Source organism: Drosophila mojavensis, unplaced genomic scaffold, assembly GCF_018153725.1.
Source record: "Drosophila mojavensis isolate 15081-1352.22 unplaced genomic scaffold, ASM1815372v1 contig_277, whole genome shotgun sequence".
In the NCBI taxonomy this organism is placed as follows: Eukaryota; Metazoa; Arthropoda; class Insecta; order Diptera; family Drosophilidae; genus Drosophila; species Drosophila mojavensis.
The window spans coordinates 3,526,582-3,551,044 of record NW_025318822.1 but is presented as its reverse complement, the minus strand read 5'-3'; the positions used below and the strand labels follow the sequence as shown (position 1 = coordinate 3,551,044).

General features: G+C 37.0%; 1 protein-coding gene and 1 non-coding gene across 4 annotated transcripts in view; one reads left to right on the top strand and one right to left on the bottom strand.

The window, feature by feature from the left end:
- LOC6574236 (protein CREBRF homolog) overlaps positions 1 to 21,835 on the top strand; it is a 29,111-nt gene extending 7,276 nt beyond the window's left edge. For 2 of the 3 annotated variants that reach the window (XM_015167336.3, XM_044008238.1), the window contains exons 3-7: positions 17,350 to 19,331; positions 19,395 to 19,615; positions 20,195 to 20,450; positions 20,514 to 20,639; positions 20,714 to 21,835. In XM_015167336.3, the coding sequence (XP_015022822.2) occupies positions 17,522 to 19,331; positions 19,395 to 19,615; positions 20,195 to 20,450; positions 20,514 to 20,639; positions 20,714 to 20,820 (2,520 nt within the window). In that variant the 5' untranslated portion in view covers positions 17,350 to 17,521 and the 3' untranslated portion in view covers positions 20,821 to 21,835. Of the gene's footprint in view, positions 1 to 5,652; positions 7,310 to 17,349; positions 19,332 to 19,394; positions 19,616 to 20,194; positions 20,451 to 20,513; positions 20,640 to 20,713 lie in introns of those variants that run through there. The other variant, XM_002000256.4, reaches the window with a different exon arrangement.
- Positions 21,836 to 24,348: 2,513 nt separating this feature from the next.
- LOC6574235 lies at positions 24,349 to 24,455 on the bottom strand. Its single transcript, XR_047500.1, has one exon. It is a non-coding gene; the product is annotated as a U6 spliceosomal RNA (small nuclear RNA).
- Between the last annotated feature and the right edge of the window lie 8 nt (positions 24,456 to 24,463).

Here is a 24,463-nt window from a genome sequence, read left to right as displayed (position 1 = left end):
AGATAGGCAATAAGTCAATATTTATATGTTTATATATTGTAGTGTAATAATTTAAGCTCCTTTCTTTGCGCTTCTCAACATCACGCTAGTAATGCATTTTTCGCACATACATATTCGCTATTCTCGATAATTATAGCTATGTCATGTTCTAAAATTAAATCTGTTGCCAGAAAAAGTCTTCCATATTAAATTAAATTTCCTTGAATGATTAAAATTGGACTTTATGTAGCAGTTAAAATTATATGTTGTGACGTCGTCTGGCGATACTATATCTAATATATGTATAACTGTTTCAGTTAATGCTTGTATAGCAAGTCGATAAAACAACTGCCCCTAAGCAAAAACAATAACAAACAGAGAGATAGAAAGAGAGAGAAACAGTCTGAAGCTTCAATTGGCCCTGAACTTGACTTGAGCACTGTGGAAAAGTCAATGGCTCTGCGTTTTGGCCTATACGTCTATAGTATATGTTAAAATGCTTAGTTGCTCAAATTGTTATTGTGTTGGTTTGTGTTATTATTATTTTTTTTTTATGGGAGATATATAATTTGTACGCTGCTGAAAGAGGCCAATGAACGTTAAGCGCACGAATCAGCAAAAAGCGAAATAGGCAAAATAATAATATAATCGAAATATTGTTTATTTGTGGAAATCGCTGAGTGGTTTCAATCACATGCGAAATGCATGTCAGTTCACGAAAGCTCTATAAAAAAAAAACGTGAAATTATAATTAAAATCGAATGCGATTTCCTATTTGAAAACATTTTAGAAACGTTTATAATATAAAATTTATGGAAATTTAACAAATTTAATTAATTTTTATTATAGAAATTTCTACAATGGTATTTTGTAAGCCTTTGTCCAATATGAATTTAAAATGTTTTTTATTCGTAGCGGACTTTGATCTCGGACTGGTCTAACGGCTTTTATAATCCGTCTTAGAATGCGTATAGCTAATCATAATGAAGTATAGAGCACTTCCTTATTGATAGCAATGCTGTGTGCCGTTCCTTGCGCTTCTCAAATATTCGAGGCACGCATTTTCTTTTTTAATTGAATCATAAGTCCCTTAACAATTTTATCCAGCTTTATGAAATTTCTCAGAAAAGTGCAACCTAGTTCATGCAGTGGCTCGAAGTATTACTTGTGAAAACTGTCATTGGGTGCTGTGGACCCTCTTGAGCAGTCCACCCACACGCAGTGCCCCTACGCCCTACTGTTCGCCTTCGGTTTCCTTTTTTTTTTTTTTTTATACCCTGAACCCATTGAAAATGGGAAATCAGGGTATAATGGTTTTGTTAAAAGTATGTAACAGGCAGAAGGAGGCGTGGCAGACCCCACAAAGTATATATATTCTTGATCAGGGCGACGAGCTAAGTCGATTTGGCCCTGTCCGTCTGTCTGTCCGTCCGTCCGTCCGTCCGTATGTATGAACGCGTCGATTTCAGAAGATATAAGAGCTAGAGACTTGAAATTTTTTTTCCTAGGTCCGTGTATATCACGCGCATATCAAGTTTTTCTTTATATATCGATAACTACTCCCGATATTTTATTATCGATCAAATACCTTATCGAAAGCTAGTTATTTAATTATATCTCCTACACCTTTAGAGCTAGAGCTTGCAAATTTTAAATGTAGACTTATATGTATTTTATATAATTTCGATTTTTGTTGTAATTTACCCCCCACCCCTATATCCACCCCCTCACCCTCACCTCTGTAAAAGGCGTATTTCAAGTACTAGAGACATGTGCTTTGGAATGTACATACATTTTCACCATATAATTACGCCCTGAAACTTTCATTAAGGTTGTACGTATAGAAATTAAATTATTCAACAAATAAATTCTTATAATGTTGCCCACACTACAGCGCAGCCCAAGCGCAGTCGCTGCTTACTGCGCAGTTAGCAGAGCGCGTTCTAATACGTGCGTGTGTATGTATGTGTGCCGAAAAGAAGTGCAGAGTGAATATCAGATTAGAGGGTTCAGGGTATCTCCTAGTCGAGCAGTCTCGACTAGAGTCTTCTTACTTGTTTTTTTTTGTTGTTGCGAATTCTCATTTAATAAACATAAACAAATCGATACGCGTCACAACAACGCCCGCAATGTCTGCGCGTTCCCCACCATTCGATATATAGTATAGGGTCGGTCTGTAGATACATATGTATATCTCTATAATACAATATAAGTGTGTACACACTTGCCGGCTGCTGGTGAGCCCCCACCTCATATTGGGGGTTGTTGTGGAGATTTTGTGTTGTTGTTGTTTTGCTGCCATGTTGAAAATTACGACGCAAAATTTCATTTGAAATCCTTAAACAAGCTCTGGACAGTCGCACTCTCTCTGTCCTTCTCGGTGTTTCGGTCTCTTTCACTCACTCTCGTTCTTTCGCACTGGTGGTTTCCCGCTATTGCTGACATGCGCCCGCATAATAAACGCCCACGCTCTGTCGAAATTCCCCCCAAGTGGTAAACGCAACACCCACTCGCTTTCTCCCCATGTCCTTGAGAACCTTGCGAGAATTCGGTTGTATTTTTTGTTGTGCTTCTGCACATTCATAACAAAAACAAGTTGGAAAATTTCAAGAGGTTCACACCGACAGCTCGAATACACTTCATAAAAAGATCACAAATTGCGTGTCAATATTTAATTGAAATTCCTATCCAAATATTTGCGGATTTCTCTGCAATTTATGTATATGTATATATATGATTTATATGAGTTTATTTTGAGTAATATTTATAAATGTTTCACTGAGCTCTAGAGAAAAGTAACACTGAAACGTTTATTTCTTGAATAACAAGGAAAAAGTTTTGGGCAGTTATGCCATAATTCATGATATACAACCTTTAAATATTTTGTGTACAAACATACAAAGGCCTTGACCTTCTTAGAATTACAAAGTTATTTTACAGCATTCCACAACTTTTTAAGTGAGAAAAACTTTTCCTTTGTACATGCTGACAAATTGCGTTTTCCCGGAAACTTTTAAAAATTTTCAAAATTCTCTCTAACAAATCCTTAATCCTTTCATTTAAAGACGGCGGATAAAAACCTAGTTAATTTAGTTCCTGGACTGAAAAAAAGTTTTCTTCAAACTAATTAGTCAAAACACACGCACGGTTTACAGTCGGTGCATGGCCAGCCGCCGTTGCCAGATTTCTGAACAGAACGTGATAGCTTTTTGTTAATTAAAACATATTTATGCTGGAGCTTGTGAAATGCTTTGCATTTAATTAAAAAGAACGCGCGCGCGGTAGCATAACGAATACACAAGTAGCGGGGCCGTAAAGCGAACGCCCAACTTATAGGGTCGGTCTTGACGGGGTGGCAACACTGGCAACGCCCACTAACTTCTCAAGGTCCCGACGCGTCGGACTGCCATGAACCCGACGACGACGCTGCACGAAGCGAAAGTGAAAGTGTCGAGGAAGAGTGGGTCGCTAAAAAAAAAACACAATAAGAAGGAAAGCAAAATGGTAGCAGAGAATAAATAAACCGGTGCTTGTCAGCCCCAACACCCACATGACCACGCCCACGCATCGTAAGTCGCGGCGTAGGCGACTGCTTTATGTGCTGTTTGGTAAATACTCACCGAAGGATTCCGGCGCCCACGTCCTTGACAATCGTTTACCGCATAGTGGATCCTTGAAGTGGGCGTGTGAGTGTGTATGTGTGCGTGTGTGTGGTCTGGCATCCTTGTTTTTCTACGTAAATAGAAACTGGAACGACTGTTCCTGAAGAGCGCTTTACTGGCTCATGCTTCTGTTGTTGTTGTTGTTGTCCTGTCGCCTCGTTTCCCAAGCTTATACATATTTACTTCACTCGCGCGCTGATTTTGTTTTCCTGTGTCGCAATTTACCATTCAAGGACATGGTCGTGATTTTTTGCTGTTGATTTTTTTTTTTCTTTTTCGCAGCAACAGCAACAGCTCTTTGATGAAAATTTTTCCATAATTCAATTGGATTGTCATTGAATCGTCAATAAAACTTAATTATCCTCGATGGCTGAGTGTGTCCAGGAGCAGGATTAAAATGTTTATATTGGATTTTTATTTTGGAGTGAAATGCAATTTGAACTGATCAAGCACTTTAATTAGTTGATTCAGACAGAAAATAAGACTTCACTTCATCAGCATTAATAATGAATATTATCACTTTCTAGAATATGATATCTATCTTATTCCATTACCGCAATATGCGTAGGACGTTTTCATTGTTTGAAATTTGTTTTATGTAACAAGAAAAGGGAAATTTGTATTCATATGTATGCATACATACATATGTATATGTACATATGTATTCGGTTATAACATATGAGAGATGGCAAGCCTTAGCAGAAAGACTTTTATATCATACAATATACAATGTATGTACATATACATACATATATGTATGTACATGTGTGTATGCCATATTTTTATTAGATCAAATAAATACATACATACATATGTATGTACGTGTACGCATGTCCACCATTATTTCGAAAATCAGATTTCACATTGTCAAAGGCATATTGCATCAGCTCTATGCTATAAAACCCTAGTATGAGCGAATTGTGTCAAAAGGCAGAAGGAAAAAAATAAATGCTGATATTTGATTCATACATTCACATATAGAAATATGAAAAGATACATGCATAATGTATATGCATGTATATATGTACATGTCTGTATACATATGTATGTAATGCATAAGTATGTGCAAAGCTAACAGTGAAAATTATTGGGCGCATTCCTTTTGTTATTATTATTATTATTTAAATGTTTTTACTGGTTGCTATAAACAAACCATAAATGAAGCGAAGACAGAGAGAGAAAAAACGCAACGTCAGCAGCGAAGAGCTGCCGCTGCAGCGGTTCTTGGAGCGCGCGCAAATCCCGCTTGCGTCGCTTTGCATTTGTTTTGTTCTCTAAATAAAACGACTTTAATATTATAGTGTTATTTCAACGTTCAACTAGTTTATTTTTGCGAAAATCAAAACACAAATCAATTCGCTAGGCAATTTCATAACAAAAATTTGCATTATAGAAAAAATAATGAAAATAACAACAGCAATAACAATACGAGTGCGCAGAAAATGAAAACAAGCCGCCTAACCCAAAGTAAACAACAAAAGCGACGTCAAAAAAAAGAAAAAAAAAAACGGGTGGGCAGCGGCAGCACAGTGGTTGCGCATAGAAAGGGAAAGAGAGCAAAAGAGAGAGAGTGAACACAAGCGCGAGCGGAAGCTTTATAAATGAATTTATTTATTAATCAAATGGGAAAAACATAAACAGCTAAAGCAGAGCCGACAAAAATAAAAACCCAAAACAACAGACTGTACCCGAGCAGCTGCGCTGTCGCTTTCGATGTTTAACTACTCTCCACTGTCGCACGCTCCCAGCACCGGCATTCACGAAACCAAATGGAAAAGTGGAAGTGAAAGAAGCAACAGACGATGAGATATTGTTTTGCTGCTTTTACTTGTGTGGGTGAGTGACATGCGCGCTTATAATCACACACACATACACACACTCCGTTCTCTTTGTCGTTCTCTCTCTGTCTCTCTTTCCGACTGCTACGCTCGCACAGCTGAACAATCAAAACAAAAACGTCGACGGCGCGAGCTTTTGCTTGTTGTGTATTTGTCGTCGAGCTTTCAGTTTTTATCAATCGGTCAAGAACGTTTGTCGAGCGCGGACACGGAACGGAATATAACACAGTTAATGTGTGCATTCGTGTGTGTAGCAATACAGAATACACACACACATGTACTCACATAGAGCTCGGTGCAGAGTGCGATAATCAAAATAAAACACACAAAAATTATTTTTATTGTCGTTTCGTACATGTCAGAAACGCTGATAGAATGAACAACGAGCGTCAATGCAGCGCGTGCAAAAAATCAAAGTAAATAAATACAAACTAAAAAATTAAATATATTTCATCAAAAAGTAGTTGTGTTCATAATTCAATTAGCGTGCAATGAAAACAAATCTTAAAAAAACGAGAACAAAACGCGTTTTGGTCATGCAAACTTTACTAAATTAAATCAGATGCCAGGCATTAATTTAAACAAACTCGCTTAGGTAATGCGCGAACTAGTTTCAACATTCAATCACATAAAAGAACAACAACACCAAACAAATCTGCATAAATAAATACAGCATCAAACATTCAAAATACAGAAATAAAAAAAATAAAATAAAAAAAACCCTGCCAAATATAAAGAGTGCTGGAATTTAAAAAACAAGAATTCTAACGCTGCCGTTAACGTCGACATCGACGCGACGTCTGTCCAACAACTCTGTCTCTCTTTCCCCCCAGCTGAAACACTCATACACACACATACGCCCATAAAGGAGCGTGCGCGCACATGTGAGAGAGCTTTTCTTTGCTGTATTCCAACTGCTCAACGCTTGCTTTGATCAGTTGTTCGCAACGCGCTCAGCTGCTTGGTTGAAATCACCGCAAAATTGACAGCAACAACAGCAACGTAAACAAAAGCGCCCACAAAAGCTTTTAAGTTGTTGTAAATTTTTGCCATAATTATTAAGCAAATTTACGCTATATATACATATACATATATAGATATATATATATATTGAACCTCACAACGTGTGCCATCGAGTAACAGTGTTGTCTAACAGTTGAAGATAAAGCAAGAATAGCTTCACTATTTAAATTCTCAAACTTCAAGTCTTACGTCAACAACAATAACCACAGCAGAACAAATTCGATTCAAAGTATAACAATTCATTGAGTTAATGTTTTTGTTTCTGGTGACAAGCTGATAAGATTTCGCCGCGAGTGTATATATACATACATACATAATATATATTATAATTTTACTTATCAAAATTTATAGTGTGCGTAGTTCTACTCTTATAAATATTATACCCATACACATATAAAATATTTCTGTTTTAATCGCCACATGTGTGACCCAATTTATAAAAAAGAAAAAAAATTTAAACAACAAAAAGCGTGTTTAACACCAACAGAGAAATACACAATTTACATATGAAACAAATCAAGCTCCAATGCATGGGCACGCATACGAATTAATTAATGAAAGAAAAAATGCGTTAAAGAAAATGTTTGTATAAACATTGCGAGCAATTTGCTTAACAATTTTTTATGTATTATTCGTGGTCTTTAAAAATATATAAAATCAACCCAACGCGGAAGTTAAAAACGATCGCTCTATAGACGATTTACAACACTATCAACGCGCCTTAACTGCAAATTGTTTATACTTTTATATACATGTATATAAATATATAGTATATCATTTTATAACTGAACGCTGCTAAATTACAAGGTTGGTATTCCAGCGACTATTTATAAGAAACGAATATATATTTATATGGGAAATATATATGTGTGTAGATTGCCAGACAACGACCCAATAATCCACAAAAGAAATAAATGTGTTTAAATTTACAAGAGGGAAATAAATGTATAGAAAACAGGCAAAGTCCACAAATGTTAAATGTAAATTATATAGGCTTTGCACGACTTGAAAGAGATTATACAAATGACTCGGACTAGAAATGAAAGACTTGAGCTAATTTTCATTATGAACCTAAAGTATAACGTGAATCTCAGAACAAAATAGAAAGTCAAATGGGAGCAGCTATAAAGATCTTTAGAGCACATTAAGATTTTCGAAAAAGTGGGTAGGAAAGCAATAATTAAAATTAGACTTAAAGCTCTAGAGTTACAAGACTAGATTAAAAACAAACATTTCTAAATTCATTCCTAATACATTCCTAAAATAGTCAAAGCTAACTTTTGCTTTATGTATATATGTATGTTATTTGCATTTTATTATTTCTTAAGAACCTGAAACGAGAATCAAATTAACCATCTTCCAAGTTTATATATCTTCAGCTTATATTCTAATTGGGAAATTTGTTCCCTTTTCCGTTCTCAAATTCTTGAAGCTGTCAAAATTTGTTATTTATATGCCCGAACCAAGAACCAATTAAAATGTCAACTCATCCCACGAAACTCACACATCTAGTTGAGATTTAAAATCGAAATTGTGTAATGCGAGACCTTGCAACAAAGCGAGTCACATAAAACCATAAATAAGCTCGCATTTGTGTTTATGCTTGGGCCATAAAAATGAGCTCAAAACTCGAGCGTTTCCTGTACAAAACGAAAAATGAAATACACATTTTCATCCATTTTCATCTGAGTGCACATTAGTATTAGTAACATCAGCAATAATCTGTTCAAATCTCTCCATTATTCGAATAGTACATACTATATATTATATGCTATATTTGGATCGGCTTCTTTGCCTAAAGACTGTTTATACGTTTATATTGCTCGCCCATTTGTGCATAAAATCAAAAGTCGAATACAATACAAAAATTTTGGGTAAATCAAAAAATTAAATATATATAGCGAGAGTGTACGACTGCATGATACCCTATAAGGGTTCGTGAATGTAGCCTCTTGAATAGAATTAGTATTTATTGTGGAATTGTTAACAAGTTCTTCATGCATGTGGAATGAAAATTTAAATATTCGTAGAACAATCAATCGAGGATCAAATACTGGAACTATAGTATCCTAACAGAGGGTAACTCCTCTGCATTTTGCATTAACATTTAACATTCCTCAGAAACCACCCTTCCTTTCTGCATACTGCATTAATGGGTATGACAAAAGTAGGCGACCCGAAAAGAAGAAATAAAAAGCAAATTAAATTTGAAATTGATTTCAATTTGAATTTCGAATTTCAACGCGTTCAGAGAGTTCAGTGTCAGAGCGCGAAAATTCAAGGCTGTACAAAAAAGTGTTGCTGAGAAACACAAATATCGAGTTGGAATGCCTACTAACCGGCCATATGTTGGGCAAATACTAATACACACCGCTCTCTGCACCCTGCCGCCCTCTCGGCCCTTCTCTCAGCAGGTTTTCGCTTTAGTTTCTATTTGTGTTTCTCTCTCTCTGTGTGTGTGTGTGTGTGTGTGTGTGTGCCTGTCTTTGTCTTGCAAACCTAAAACCTCAAAACTTAAGCCACATTAGATATTCTCCATTCTGGGCTGATTTGTTGTTGCGCCGCTTTATTACGCATACGACGGGGTCTCCAGCTGTCTGAGCCGCCGCTTGACTTAATTGAATAAACAGCGACCGTTGAATACTGCATATTTGTCATTTCATACCTTATAGCCATTGTTCAGCTGCCTTTTATCATTCAGTGACTCAACAGTTGAGCGCACGATAAGGGCCTGCTGATAAGCAGCCAAAAGGAAGACAAATAAACATTAGCACAAGTACAAACGGGTTGGCAGGTTGATCAGCTGCTTAAAAACTGTTGATTGTTGACTGTTGACAATATATTAATACATACATATATCAAAATGGATCCTCGAAGCAACTTTATTAAATGAAAATATGAAATATGAAAGTTCCGTATAAAGGTTGTTGAATTTATCAACACAACTTAGCCTTCAAACACATATGATGAAGATAATCGGACTTAAACTCTAGAGATGAAATACGATGAGTTGAAATAATTTGAGAATGCGGTAGGATGAGATGTAATGGAAAAGGAAGTCAGATTCATTACATATTTTGAAAGATTTTTATTTGAGCTGAATAATAAATGTAAATTAGAAGCTACCATTAGGGATGAGAGCACGTGAATAAATTATAATTATTTAAATTAAATTATAATATTTAATTTGTAATTATTATATCGCGTCACGATACGTCGCTCAGCTGTATTTCCCAGTTCCATTTGCCCGACTTGCCCAGAGAATTGTGTTGTATCGGAATCCAGTTTCGATGCGATTAAAATGCTGATTACATTTGTCGCACTTATTGCATCATTTCTCAATTTCTCGATTGTTGTTTATCGCCCCGTTTCGATTGAGAGCATATTAAGTACATACATAGTTTAAAAGTGCTCATCATGGAATGTGCTAAACAAATGTCTATATATATATATACGAGTAGAACTGTCATATATATATATATATATAAATAATTCTCATGTATATATTCTATATACGGTCAATGATTTGTCGGCCTTCAACTTTCTTTGTTGTTACTTGATGATGTTCCCTCTGACTGTGGCCTCTGCGGATGCGGCCATTAAGCAAACTTGTTTGCTTTTCTTTGAAATTTCGTAAAAAGTATAAATATCTACCATATACAGAGTGTACTATATATGTATATCTATAGCTATATCTAGGTCTATATGTGTTATGAGATCCGCTGTTATTCTACTGACTCATGGTTTTAAACAGTTTTTGTATTTGGTTTTATCTACATATCCCTCTATCCAAATGCAAAAGCCAAGAAACCCTTTTTGAAAGAATTCTTGGAATTTAATTTTGCTCACGATATCAGTTTCTTTTGTTTTTGTATTCGTTTTCGTTTTCCTTTTTCGTTTCGCGTTTCTTATGAGACAAATAGTTAATGAAAATAGAAGTTGAGTGGACACTTCCGGTCCATTGTAATTAGTTTTTATTAATTTTTGCAAACCTTTTTCCGAACATTTCCCAGTGGGCGTTAGTTACTTATCTCGTTGGCAATTTTGCAGCTGTTTGCTGCTGATAAGAGATATCCATGAGCTGCTCATAAAGTTTTTAGATAAAATGGTTAATCGTCAGTGATATCTTCCAACTGTATCTAATCTTTCCCCTACACAAGACTCTTTTACACACAGGACTGTTAAGATGCGATGCTGCTATATAATTATAACTTTGTCTGTTAAAACAGTAATACTCAAATATGTGTTCATAGTAAGGACATATAAAATCTATAATATAAACTTTTTTTTAAAGTATCTTTACACTTCGTATACATTTCAAGTGCTCTTAGTTAATGATTATTCACTGCCCACAAATGGGAAATGTCTATATTCCAAAATCCTTATCAGCCGAGAGGCAGTAGTTGCAATCGTCACTGGCACGCGGCTGTACGATGATGATAAGAGGGAAGCCAGACGCCTCTCTGTCAAACTGTTTCCTGATACGAAACTCACGTGTTCCTGCAATGTATCCGATTAAATTGAGTGTGTATATACACATGTATATAAATATACTATACTATATACAGAGATGTAGTACATAGTATATAAATAGCTAAATGCATTTGAGGCTTAGCTAAATGGAAAGTCGTAAGTCCGGTCACGATTTTAATTTTTAAAGTCTTTCCATTCGATGTTATCGGAACTTGCTTTTAGGGTCTTTCTACGTATAAATGTATATAGGCTGCTGTATGGGAGTGTGTTTGCTTAACATTTCAGCTGATTTGTGCTAATTTCTGTGCATTGTGCACAAATATGTTGCTAAATCAATATAAATTGATTTTAATTATTTATCTATTAGCAAATCAGCAGGCAAGCAATTTATATATACATTGATATGTATATATATTTGATGTATATACTATAGGGTGTTTCTTTCATATTCTATATATGAACTGGCATTGTTATTGATTGGTGGAGGCAACGAGATGGAGCCCGAATGGGTTGGCATGACAACTAGCAAATTGCAAGGTAGATCAAAATGCGAGACAGAGAGGGTGATAGATGTCTATAAATATATATTGATATATGTACAAATATAACAAGTCAATGTGTAACCAATTGATAAAATTCTGAAATCTAATTTGATTTACTTTTAGCTGTTAACAGCTGTTAAATATGTATGATACTAACAGTAAAGTAAATAGATCGCTTGTAAAGCTTTAAGCTATTTCGATTACAATCGATAATCGATTGGATAAGCTATTGATAGCTGGACTAAAGCTGTGTTTTGTCCTTTTAATGGCTTGACTGTTGTAAATATTCCACTGATTATACATCGATTCGATAAACGACTGGTTATATGGATCAACGATATTCCGATGGCATTTTGCCATTTTCATAGTAAATTAACAACAAAATTGATGCATTACAATAGCAAAATCTATTGGTTCCACGCGTCTTCAGCCGTCCTTTCGCCCCGGTCCGTTTAACTTACAATTTGCGTCACTTGTTTGTATAATGGGCTAGAAAGTGTATATAAAATGTGTAAAATGCGACGGACTCCTGTTATATCATCAATTGACAGGCAATTACAGCTATATTCAGTTTTCTGTTTTCGAGACATAACTCGACATATTATTATGAGAACTGTGTACATACATATCTAAAACAGCAACGCCCACGCATGCATACCTTGTGCTTATGCGGCTCTATTTATAGCTCTGAAATTGGCGCCCTAAAAGCGCGAACTAAAAATAGGCGAATTTGGCTATAGAACGAGAGTGACAGAGATAGTGAGAGAGAGAGAGAGAGAGGCGGAGGAGCAAGAGCAAGAAGTTTGCACTTGACGGTAACTGTGGCTACCTCAACATCAATTCGTGTGGCTGTGTGCGTGTCTGTTTCTGTGTGTGTGTGTGTGTTTGTGTCGTCCACATTGCGTGTGCCTAAAATTAAATGAAATGCAAACGTCAAGAAAAACAAGAAAACTAAGCACAAATGACTTGCAGAAAATGCTAAACAAAGAAAATAGAAAATAGAGAGCAAGCACAAGCGAACGCGTACGAGGATAGGAGCAAACAAAATATAATAAATACAAAAAGTTGCATGCACTGGGAACATGTGACAGCGATGACGACAGCGACGCTTCTGTTGTTATTGTTGTTGTTCAGTGTTGACAAATCCAAATTGCCAGTTAAAAGGCTGTGTTTGGGCAGAGGGGTAGAGTAGAATCTGTGTGTCAAAGGGGGCGAGCAGAACTAGTCAGTGACCCATTGATAATGCAAAACGGAAGTTACGAGCGCGTTCAACGATTGAAATCGACACAAATGCATCTTTGGGCAGCGGCGCGAGGAGAGAGAGAGATAGAGAGTGCAATAATAGATTCGCCAATGTTTTGAGTTTGAGTGCATTCTTTTTTGCTTTGTCAGACAGCCTGCGCGCTCGCTCACACAAACGTAACTGATAATGCAAAGCGTGTCTCGCGTCGTTTATGCAACGTGCCAGAGTTCTGATTTAATTCTTGTTTTGTATTGAATTGTATTGTGTGTCAGGCAAAAGCAAGTCAGTTGGTCACTCAATAGAGTGATTTGATGCTTGAATACCTATACTACTTATATTTTATTTATATCTTCATTTTATGCATTATCAGCAGACCCACGGAATACACATACTTACATTTTTGTATAGATGTGAGTGTGTGAGACAAACATCTAGTATATATTCTGGCGAAATGTAAAAAGCTTCCTAAGCGCTGGCATTTTGTTGTTGTAAATTATATTTTATTTACACAACAAAAAACCCGTCCACTGCCAGCCACAGCGACAAAAAGCTTTAGATTATTTACTACATACATACGCAAGAATACACACACAGACGCCACGCACACGCCATACACATCCACGAAAAAGGCGACAAAAGCAAATAGTCGGAAAACATATGTTGCTCCCAGTACAAGCTTTGAGTACGCTACAGTGCTGAAAGAGAGGGAGAGAGAGAGAGAGAAGGCGCGCACAAATGGCCCACGCTCTCTAAAGCTTTTTACAAGCGCCTAGTTTGTTTACAACTCTTTGTTGACTGTGTGTGTGTGTGTGTGTGAACGTGTAAAACAAAGGCAATACAGCGATAAATTAAAAATTCAAAACAAAATATAAAAAATAAACAGTTTTGACCTTGAGTTTGGTTAATAACTGCTCCCACAGCGCGTTGGCTCATTTGCTCTTTGTTTGCGCCTGCCACTCTCTGCCCTTTCTTTTGCTCTCGATAATTTGTTGATACCGTGGCTGCCTTAACTATTTTCCCTGTATAGCTTTTGTATATAATTATTCCACATTATTTCACGAAGTGTTGAAATTGTCTGCCTGCTGTGTTTATAATTTGAACTGAAATTTATATAAATGTTAATTTTAAATTTTTATCATATTGTTTTTTTTCTTCTTTAGTATTATATGATGTCATAGTCAGCTGCTCTTGTTGTGCTTTATGTGCGTTGGTCACGCCTTGTAGCCAGTTTTGTACTTTAAACCTTAGCCCCCAGCTAAGAACGAGCCATTGAACATTTCACGTGCATCCCACGCGTCCTTTGTTTCGTTCCGTTCCGTTTCGCTTTGCTCATACATATTGTACATGCAAAACATGGATATACACATACAAATTTACATACACAGAGTCAAACTTACATACCTACATATATGTACGTATGTGTATATACCTATTTATTTATTATATTTTCGGCATCAAAGCAGCTTCTATCTAGCTCGTGTCTGCCTTTTGTAATCATATGTTTTGCATCAGATGTTTTTTCTCGCTCTCATCTGTCTCCTCGCGTCGACCTCCGCAAACATTTCGCGTTCATTACTTTTTCCCATGCGCGTGTTTTTGCTGCTTTTGTTGTTATATTCTTCGTGATAATTATAAAGACATGCTCTTCGCTTTCAAGCTTTTTTGTGCTCTCTTCCGTTCTTTCTCCTACTACACTTGAGCCATCACCAAATGTTTGCTTGTCGTTCGGTTTGTCTTTTGTACGATTCCACTTAACTTTATAAGTATTTTCTTGTTTTGTTATTTGATTATTTTTATTTTCTGTTATATTATTCGGCAGCAAATTTGTAATAAATTCTATTTGTGTTTTCTCTATTCCCATTCGTAGCTTTTGTATATAAGTGTCAGCCGTATGTTTCCTATGTATACTTAAGTACATACATGTATATACGTATAAATGTATGTATATATGTTTGTATTCATATACATACATATGTTCTCGACTAACCACATTTGTTCATAGAGGGCGCTTTGACTTCGAAATAAAAAAAAAAAAATTGTTTGGCCTTCGACGCGTTCGGCAACCTTTGACGAATATTAAACAATTTAAGAGGCAACAACGCGAAAGAATACTGTTGAAGAGGCGGGCTCGAGCAATAGGAATAATATGTAAAGAAACCAGAGAAACAAGCATATCACTTAGCTAAAGTAGAAAAGTAGAATTGTTGTTTTATTTGCCATTCAAGTGCTGCCTTGGATGCTACACGTTGTGTCTATGAATGTGAGTGAGAGTGCGTGTGTGTATGTGTGCGACTTGCTTGGTTTGCTCTCTCATGACCTTGACGAATAGGGCGGCAATGCTCGGTCCACTCTCGTGTTTGGGCTATTGTAATTGATTCCGGCTATCAGCTGTTAAAATGTCGACTTATCGCCCAAAACCGACAGACTACATGCTATAGATAAGCTTGGTCGACTGGGTGATATTAACTCCAAGGTCTTTCATACAAGTACGATTATAAATTTATATGTAAATCTAAATGTATGTAAGTATATGAGTGTTGTATCAAACAGCTGACTTCATAATTTGTTAAAATACCAAATGAATTATTCAGTTGTTGTGTTAACTTTATAGCGATTATTGATCCATAAGGCATCGGTGTGTTGGCACAAAATTGAAAAGAGTAGAGGTACATCCAACTATGATGATAACATATGTAAAAGGTTTGCTATATATAGATTTTTGTGTTTGAGAGCCTTGAAACTGCATTCAAGGACTCTTAGCATTTCATTATTGTAGTTTTTAATTGTATTAAGAAATGCGCAGCGGTGAAATTTATAGTCCCAATACTGGATGCAATTTTCCATTCAAAATTTATGGCCATTTAAATCATTCAGAAGTTTCGTTTTCTTTGTAAACAAACTAATTAATATTTATAATCTACAACAACAACGGGTAGGGAGAACAATAACAAACTGTGGAGTCACCTGCCCGGCCAATGGCAAAAACCGTCGAAACCACAAAATGAACAACAACAAATCAATCGAAAAAGTAACAAAAAATATTTGGCATAGTTTTTTTTTTTTCATTTTTTTTTCAATTTATTTTTTTGTTCCCTATTTTTGTTATTTAGTTGCTTTCGGCTAGATTTCGCGTTTCTCGTGTTCTTCGTTTTCTAACTTCTTTCTTTCGGCTTTGATAGTTCCTTATTGCACAAGCGTGAGCTAGGTATATAGTTTGTGGCCAATTGGCAGAAGAAGAAGGGAAACTAAATCTAAAAATAATATTTATATTCGCTATAAAGCTGACTGAGTGCTACTGATTGCTAGGCCCAAGCTCCGTAAATTTATAGTACTTATAATCATAATATTAATGTTAATAATACTAGATACACTTCATGATAATCCTGTTGATATTCACAATCTTGATTGCAATGATGTTTGTGAATATGATCATGCTGATCTTAATTAATGATGCAAATAACAATAACAATAATAATTCGAATGATTATTATTATAAGTATGAACATTATGATAGTGATAAATATGACTAAATATGATCATCTCGGGCTACATTGTAATCCCATACATTACAGCTGCTTGACTTGATGTCTCGAAACAAAAATAGATGGAAAATGGGAGCCTAGCGTAAAAAAAAGAAAATGAAACAAAACCAAACGAAAAGTCTAGAATTAGTCAAAGAGTTTTTGCAAAACATTTGAAAGATCGACAGTTCGCAATTTGATGTCATCTGGTTTGCGATTATCTTTTATAGTTTTTATTATTTTTTTTATTTAAGCATGGATCTTTAAATGTCGCTGTATAAATAATATTAGAACTTGCAAATCATTTGGAAATAAAATAAAACATTTCCGTTCCCGTTGCTTCCTTTCTTCCTTTTACTCTCTCTTCTCGTTCTCATTCTCGTTGGCTATCTATCTATATCTGCCACGTGTCTGTCGAACAACATCGTTTATGTGTTAGTCCATCAATCATATAACACGAGCCAACAGTCGCGATATTACAAACAGCTGTATATATGTTTATATATTAATATTAACTTCACGGTATAGTTCCGGCTCAGCTTTAGATAAAAGCTGCATTGGAATCTGGCTTTGCAAGAGGAATTAACATAAAATTCATTTAAGCTGATTAGCTTTTTTCAAATGAATCAAATCTGTTGTAGTCTATGATAATAGGCATTTATGATCTGATATGCTATTGCTGTTAATCCCATTAAAATTATCTTTAGAAATCTATCTATTATTTCTAAATTCCATATTTCTAGCTCGCAGTATATCGTTGGGTAGGAATAATTTCTTTATATTAAAAGAGTTTAAAAAATAAATTCTTAAAATGCATTTTACTCGTTTTCTTATACCTTTTCTGATATACTCTACTCTAAAGATCGTTGTAAGGTTATTCAGTTCTTGGGAGATAGTTTAGAGCTGAGATATACAAGTTATTCTGAGTGTTGTTGTCCACAGCAACTGGCAGGCCTTGAGGCTTGGCTTTCAACCATTTCGTATGCTATTAAAGACTATTTATGCTTAATTTAATCAGAAATGCAATTGGCTTTAACTAACTGTTTGACTTTTCAATATCTTTCGCAGCAGCTCTAAAGCAACTGCGCAGTCGCCGCGCAGCGCCTGGGCGCCAGGCGCTCAACAACAACAACTATCATCCAACAACAGCCAGCAGCAACAACAATAATTAAATAGTTGGGAGCAGCCACGCCTTCTGCCCACCTTCGCCCACGGCATTGATCTCTACATTAGTGACGCCATGACTGAGAATCAGGTATATCCCATGTCATCGGAATTCTTTGACAGTGGCTCGAACAGCAGCAGCAATCCGTTGAAATACGAATTATATGCACTGGCCACGCCCTCGCTGAGCATACAAACCGGCAGCTACAACAACAGCAGCAGCAACAGCAACAACAATAGCAACAGCAACAGCAACAACAACAATTCGAGTGCCATTTCGAGCAGCAGCAACAGCTACACATCAAATGTAATGCTGAGCACAACGGCAATTAGCATACCGCGCAGCAACAATTCCAATCAGAGCCACCATCATAGCCACCACCATCATCCGTATCAGCAGCTGAGCGGAACGCCAACATTGACACCGACTCCACGCCAGCAGCAGCATCATTTGCACAGTTTGCCCAGCATGGCGCAGCAGCAACAATTGCAGCAGCAGCAGCAACAGCAGCAACAACAACAGCAGCAGCAACAGCAACAGCAATCGCTGCAGCTGGGTGAACTCAACGTTTTTGGTTTGGACGCATTGGATGCAGCTTCGTTGTCACCAACTCTGCTGCAGGACGTCAGCCTGGGCGCCACCTCGCCTCTGAGCTCCAATTTGTATAGCAACAGCGTCAACGATTCGGGCGGCCACAATGCTGGTGGCAACAGCAGCGCTGCCGGCGCCGGCGTCGGCAGCAGCAACTATTTCACGCCCGATCTGAGCTCGTGCCTCAGCCTGAATTTGCCATCGGAGCAATCGCTGCTGCAGGATGTGGTCCATGGCAGCGCATTGCTCTACGAGATGACGCCCAACTCGAATGCCATGTGGAGCGACATTAGCAGCGCCATTGTCCATACCAAAAACGAGCCATTTAGCCTAGACGACGATTACATCTTTCCCAACGACAAGGCCGAGATGCAAGCCGAGCTGGCCGAATTGAATGGCGGCGATTTCTTGGACGTGATGAGCACCATTGAGGAGTTTCTGCCGGCACAGAACTTTTTGCTATCGCCGCAATCGCAAACCCAAGATGCTCTACCTCTGGAGCTGCTGCAGCAGCAGCAGCAACATCAGCAGCAACAACAACAGCAGCAGCAGCAGCAACAACAGCACCAGCAGCAGCAACAGGCACAGCTGGAAGTTTTGCTCTCGCAGACCCAACAACAGCAAGCGGACACCTACGAGCTGTTCCACAGCACACCACAGAAGCCGCCATCTCAGTTGGGCTCGAGCTTCTCGCCGGGCAGCCAGGCATCGCAGTCGCCACTGACGCCACCCCCACCGCCGCACGCCAGCCGCTCGCAGTACCAGCTGGTCAAGTCGCGCAACATGCAGGAGCTGGCAAAGAAGGGCATGGCCATGTCGTCGCCGCCCGACCGTCACTCGCTGCTCAGCCAGACGGCCGCGCTCAGTCCGGGCGGCAGCAGCAGCGGCTTTGGCAGCGCTGCCAGCGGCAACAGCACAACAACTGCCACGGCAAACGCCAGCTCCAGCTCCCACCAGAGCCCCGGCCAGGTGGTCATCACGGCAACTGCCGCCACGCCTGGCAACATGCGCAAATCCTTTGGCTATCCAACTGGCGGCTCCTCTGTGGAGAACTCTCAGCTATCGCGCCTATCGTCGTCGGCGCCAACGCATCTGGGCGTGGAGCACATCTGGATGCGACGTGAGCCGCGACAGCATTTACTCTCCACCGGCTCGCTGGCCGAAGCCGAGAGCTTCTCCTCGCTGAGCACCGGCAGCGTCTTGTCGCCCGATGGCATCGATTTCTCCCAGGACGACGACGACGATGCCTCCAGTGACAACAGCGACAACTACGATGACTTCAGCAGCGATAACGGTGAGCAAATCAAATCATACCAATCCATACGCATATACTAAATTTAGTATTTTATAAACTCAGGCTCTGGGGATGAGGACGAAACACGCACATCGACACCGAATCAATTGGCCGGCAGCAAGGGCAAGGAGCGTTTCTTTTGGCAGTACAATGTACAGGCCAAAGGACCGAAGGGCAAGCGGCTGGTCTTCCAGTCCAAGCTGGAGGATCCACACTTCCTCAACGAGGTCACTGATCCCGTGTTCAGTCCCACGTGCTCGGTGCGCGGCATAAAGGTGTATAAGGTAGGTCTTCCAAGGCATAATGATGAGGAGAAGAAGAAGACGAAGACGAAAAAGAAGAAAATGATGATGATAAAGAAGATGCTGATGAAGAATAAGAAGAAGAAGAAAAAGAAAAAGTAGATGAGGTCTACAAATTCAATTTGAATTTTGGGACCTTTATATTATAAGCATAGCTCGCAAATAAAAGTTGAGTGTGATCAACCCATGAAACCATACTCACTCCCTCACTCACTCCCTTGCTCTCACCCTGAGCAGTAGCATTCTTTTGTTTCGTTTCGGCTCATGGCTTTGCATTGAGCTAGTCGTGTGATGCTCGTTTCGGAATCGATCCGACTGAAGCTCCCATAATGAGGCTCCGTAAGTGAGCAGAGAACATAACAGTTCAATGCAAATAGTCTTCGTTTTCAACTCTCCCATACGTACCAATACATACACAAAACCTCACTCTGTTCAACCAATTAGTCGGGGAATAACCCGAACGAAAAAACCCGATCCGTTCGATCGCTATAGAACTAATTAAAGAAACGATGCAATCAATTGCTAATCTAATTCTAATCAAATTGATATTTGCCTAAACAGCACAGCGGCAAGGCACGCAAGGGCGATGGCAACGACTTGACGCCGAATGCGCGCAAGCTGCACAACATTGGCAAGGAGCTGGACAAGCTGAGTCGCACCATCAACGACATGACGCCCGTGTCGGAGCTGCCCTTCAATGTGCGTCCCAAGTCGCGCAAGGAGAAGAACAAGTTGGCATCGCGTGCCTGCCGGCTGAAGAAGAAGGCCCAGCACGAGGCCAACAAAATCAAACTATATGGCCTGGAAATTGAGCACAGTGAGTGCATGCAATACTATATTGATGTAATTGAACTATATCATAGCTATAATCTGTTTTTAGAGCGGCTGATGAATGGCATCGCAGAGCTGAAGCAGGCGCTGGCGCTGAAGCATCGCACAAAGAGTCAGGGCGAGTCCACCGAGGAGGTGGATCAGCAAATACAACGCATTTATGCAACGGCTTCATGTAAGTGCAATATGAATTACGTTTATAAATGTATATAAATCAGAGATTAATTGTCTATATTGAATTTCTTATAGCGGGCGTACGCATTGCGGGCAGCTCGACCGATTTTGTGAATAAAGTCTTGGAGAATATGCGCGGCGGCATGCCCAACGGCGGGCTCGAGGAACTGCGCAAATCATAGACCAAATATTCAAAGCTTAAACGAACCGCCCATCAAGTCTAGACATAAGCATTGACTAACATCTAGCCATAGCTCTCGCCAACTAAATCCCTGTCCTATAGCCCGGCAATGTGACCCAGACGAAGCACCCACAACACAACCAAACAAACAATTTTGAAAAATGTTCTGCTTGACTGCGTGATAATAAGTGAATGGAAACTGGTGTAGAGAGAAGTGAGGGAGCGAGAATGTCAAAAAACAAAAAACAAAAACAAATGAGAATGTGAGAAATAGTTGTAACTGTGATTTAGGAGCCTGGCGTTGCATGCAGCAGATAAATGCTTGTTTGGCCAGCGCTAACAAATTGAAACGAAAGAAAATAGAATTCCCTGGGTAAAACTAATGTTAAAAATTTTTAAAATATTCTAAAACAAAATACGAAACAAAATGTAAAGAAAGAGGCAACCATACAACATAAAACCACTACGAAAATTCGTTTAGTTATTAAGAAGAATAATAAGTTAAAGGAACGAACGCATGAATCGAGGAGGTAAATGCAAAGAAAACGAGTCTAGGAATTAGCTACCAGTTTTACCTGCTTACGAGATAAGTTTTTTGATTTTGTTAAAACATTTGAATTGCGAAACAAAATTAGGCTACACAATAACAACAAGGAAACGTATATATTTAACTATATAACCATATATGAATATATATATACAACTGCGATTTATTTGTTTAAGTTTTTATTCTATATATAAACGATGTATAAATTGGTTCAATGTTTAGATTTAAGTTTTTTCTATATATCAGTTGGCTAAAATGAAGAGCTTTTACTTTTATATACACAAACAGATATATATATATATATATATATATATATATATATATATACATATATTTAATCTATAACAATTATGTTTGTTGGCCCCTCCCGCCCCCACATACATACTTTTAACGGTCCTAGGTTGTCAGCTTTTAAGTTTTTGTTTGCGCCTAAGTTAAAATATGATTGAAAGAAAAAGCACAATGAAAATATTATTGTTTAATTTCTGTTAAATTTACCGCATGTCTTATATGCATACATTTAGTTAACATTACTGTTTAATACTATATAACTGCTCTTTTATATACGTATATATCTATATCCCTATATATATATATACACATATTTACATGTATGCGTGGTGATATAATTTTAATTTTCTTTGTATGCTTCGATTTCGTTCGGGTAAAACCTTTTTCTTTGCAGGTTTTACGCAAATACTTTTAAGTTTTTTATATATTAAACCATATTATTTACGTTTCCCGTATGATAAACCTTCAATATAAAGCATAATTTATTAACTTTAGGCAAAACAAACAAACAAACGATTTGCAAGAACTTAAATTACATTCATTTCTTAACTTTAGTTGCGGGTCGCCCTTTGAAGTACATACAAATTAAGTTTCAAATACAAAAACACCAAAAACAAAGAAAAAAAAAAAACTAAAACACAATTTGAGTTTTATTAATTTTCCCTTTATTTGCAATTTTATTCGATTGTTTTTTTGTTTATTATTATTTTTTTTGTTAAAGAACGTTTTGCTCTGCTTCGATGCTAATTTTGTGATATTTGTATTTGTTTATTTTGTTGTGTTAGGGATTTATGTATCTAGGGTTCATTTAGTTCGGGTTGGGGCCTGCCTAGCCTTATATAACTGCTATTTGTTGCGCAATACGTTGTGTTCAGTTGATATCAAAAAACAACTTAAGAAGAAAACAATTAGGCTAGAAGAAAGGGAAGAAAGTTCAAAACATTCGATAGGCGTTTAGCCTGCACTTGATTTCTATTTCTCTTTTCTCTTTTCTTTGATATTGGAGATCGTTTTCGAGGCTTTTGTTAAACAGCAAGAAAAAAATACAAACACAAAAGGAAAATGAAAAATAAATAATAAAAGTGATTAAAGTTAAAAACTTAGAACTTAGGCACTCGTATCACCCACAGAGTTGAGCACGTGGCAAACAAATTTAGTAGTTAGTTTAGGCTTTACAAATAATGGGAAACAAGAAATTCATATACATATATATGTCTAGTTGTATGTATATATATACATATATACTTGTATAATATGAAACAATTATCAATTGGCCATCAGTTTTGTTTAGGGTTTTCAAATTCATGTTTTAGGAGCTTCAAATCCATAAGTGATATGAATACCAATTCAAAATTACATTTACGTCTAATATATAATCACCCACTCACACACACACACACACACAGATACAAAGTACAAGCAACTGAAAATGTTTTGAAATGTAATACCTGCTATATATGGAAAGTTATTGAAGTGTATGCAGAGTTGCTTAGGTTTAGGATCGTCTTTGTCCAAAAATTTGCAAAATATGTAATATGCAAATGAAGTGCGAGACGCGGCATTGAAGTAAGCACGACAGTTCCTCAGTGTTTAATATGTGTAAAGAGCATACTAAATATTATATACATATATACACGTGTATATATAATTCTTAATTATATTGTAACAAAGAATGCGAATACAAAAGTATATATATATACGTATATGTATACACCTGCAAATGCATAAATATTATATTTGTGTAATGTAAATGTGTGCTTTAAATAAATGTGCTTCATATTTACCAATTTTTTTATATGTCGATATCAATAAAAAAAAAAAAAACATAATTGTAAATCGTGAAATACCTAAACAAAGGATTAACTACCTCAATGTTGAATACATGTTTCATATTCAGTAAATACATAAGGAGCAAAATGATATACATAATACAAACATATATGCATATATGTCCTAGGTTTACGTACAGCTTCGAAAATATATTGAAAGTTAACCAAGAAATTAACGTGGGAACTAAAACCTATATATATAAATAAATATGTATATATATATACATATACAAAAAAGAGAGCCTGATCCATATTCAAATGTGTCCATTTAAAGAATACAATTTGTATTTTGCAACTTAAGAATGTACGAAGAGCTGAAGAAAAAAATATTTTAGAACTTCGCTAGAAAACGAAGCGCTGAACATTTTGCAGTTCTGTAAGATTCCAGGTCAAGAAACTAACTTATCGAGCTATTCAGCTCAACAGACTGCCTGCAAGGCTATCCAAATAATGCAAACAAATATATATACAAACATATGTGGTGTCCAATAAATTGATAAACAGTTATGAATATATATATACATATTGATATACAAAAACTAATAATTTTAATGAAACTGTGTTGAAAATTTCAAATTGTACGAGCCTTAAGGCAAAACAATAGATTACATAATTATTATGTATAAAATAAAATGAAAGAAGGAACAGCGAAAACTATAAATATAATATATAGAATATGAATATATATATTTAAAAAAAAAAAAATCATAAAGCATGTCCAAGCAACATAACAAATGTGTCTATATATATTCAAATTACCTATAAAATTTCAATATGAAAAAAATAAATGGCGACAGCAACACAAAAAAAACTAATATTTATATAGTTTTCTTCACAGGAAATACGGAGGGAGCTGCAGCAAAAAAATGTGGAACGCTTCACGATTTTGCGTGTCATCCTTGCGCAGGGGCCATGCTAATCTTCTCTGTATCGTTCCAATTTTAGTATATGTTCTGCCGAAGCAAGAACGAATGTAG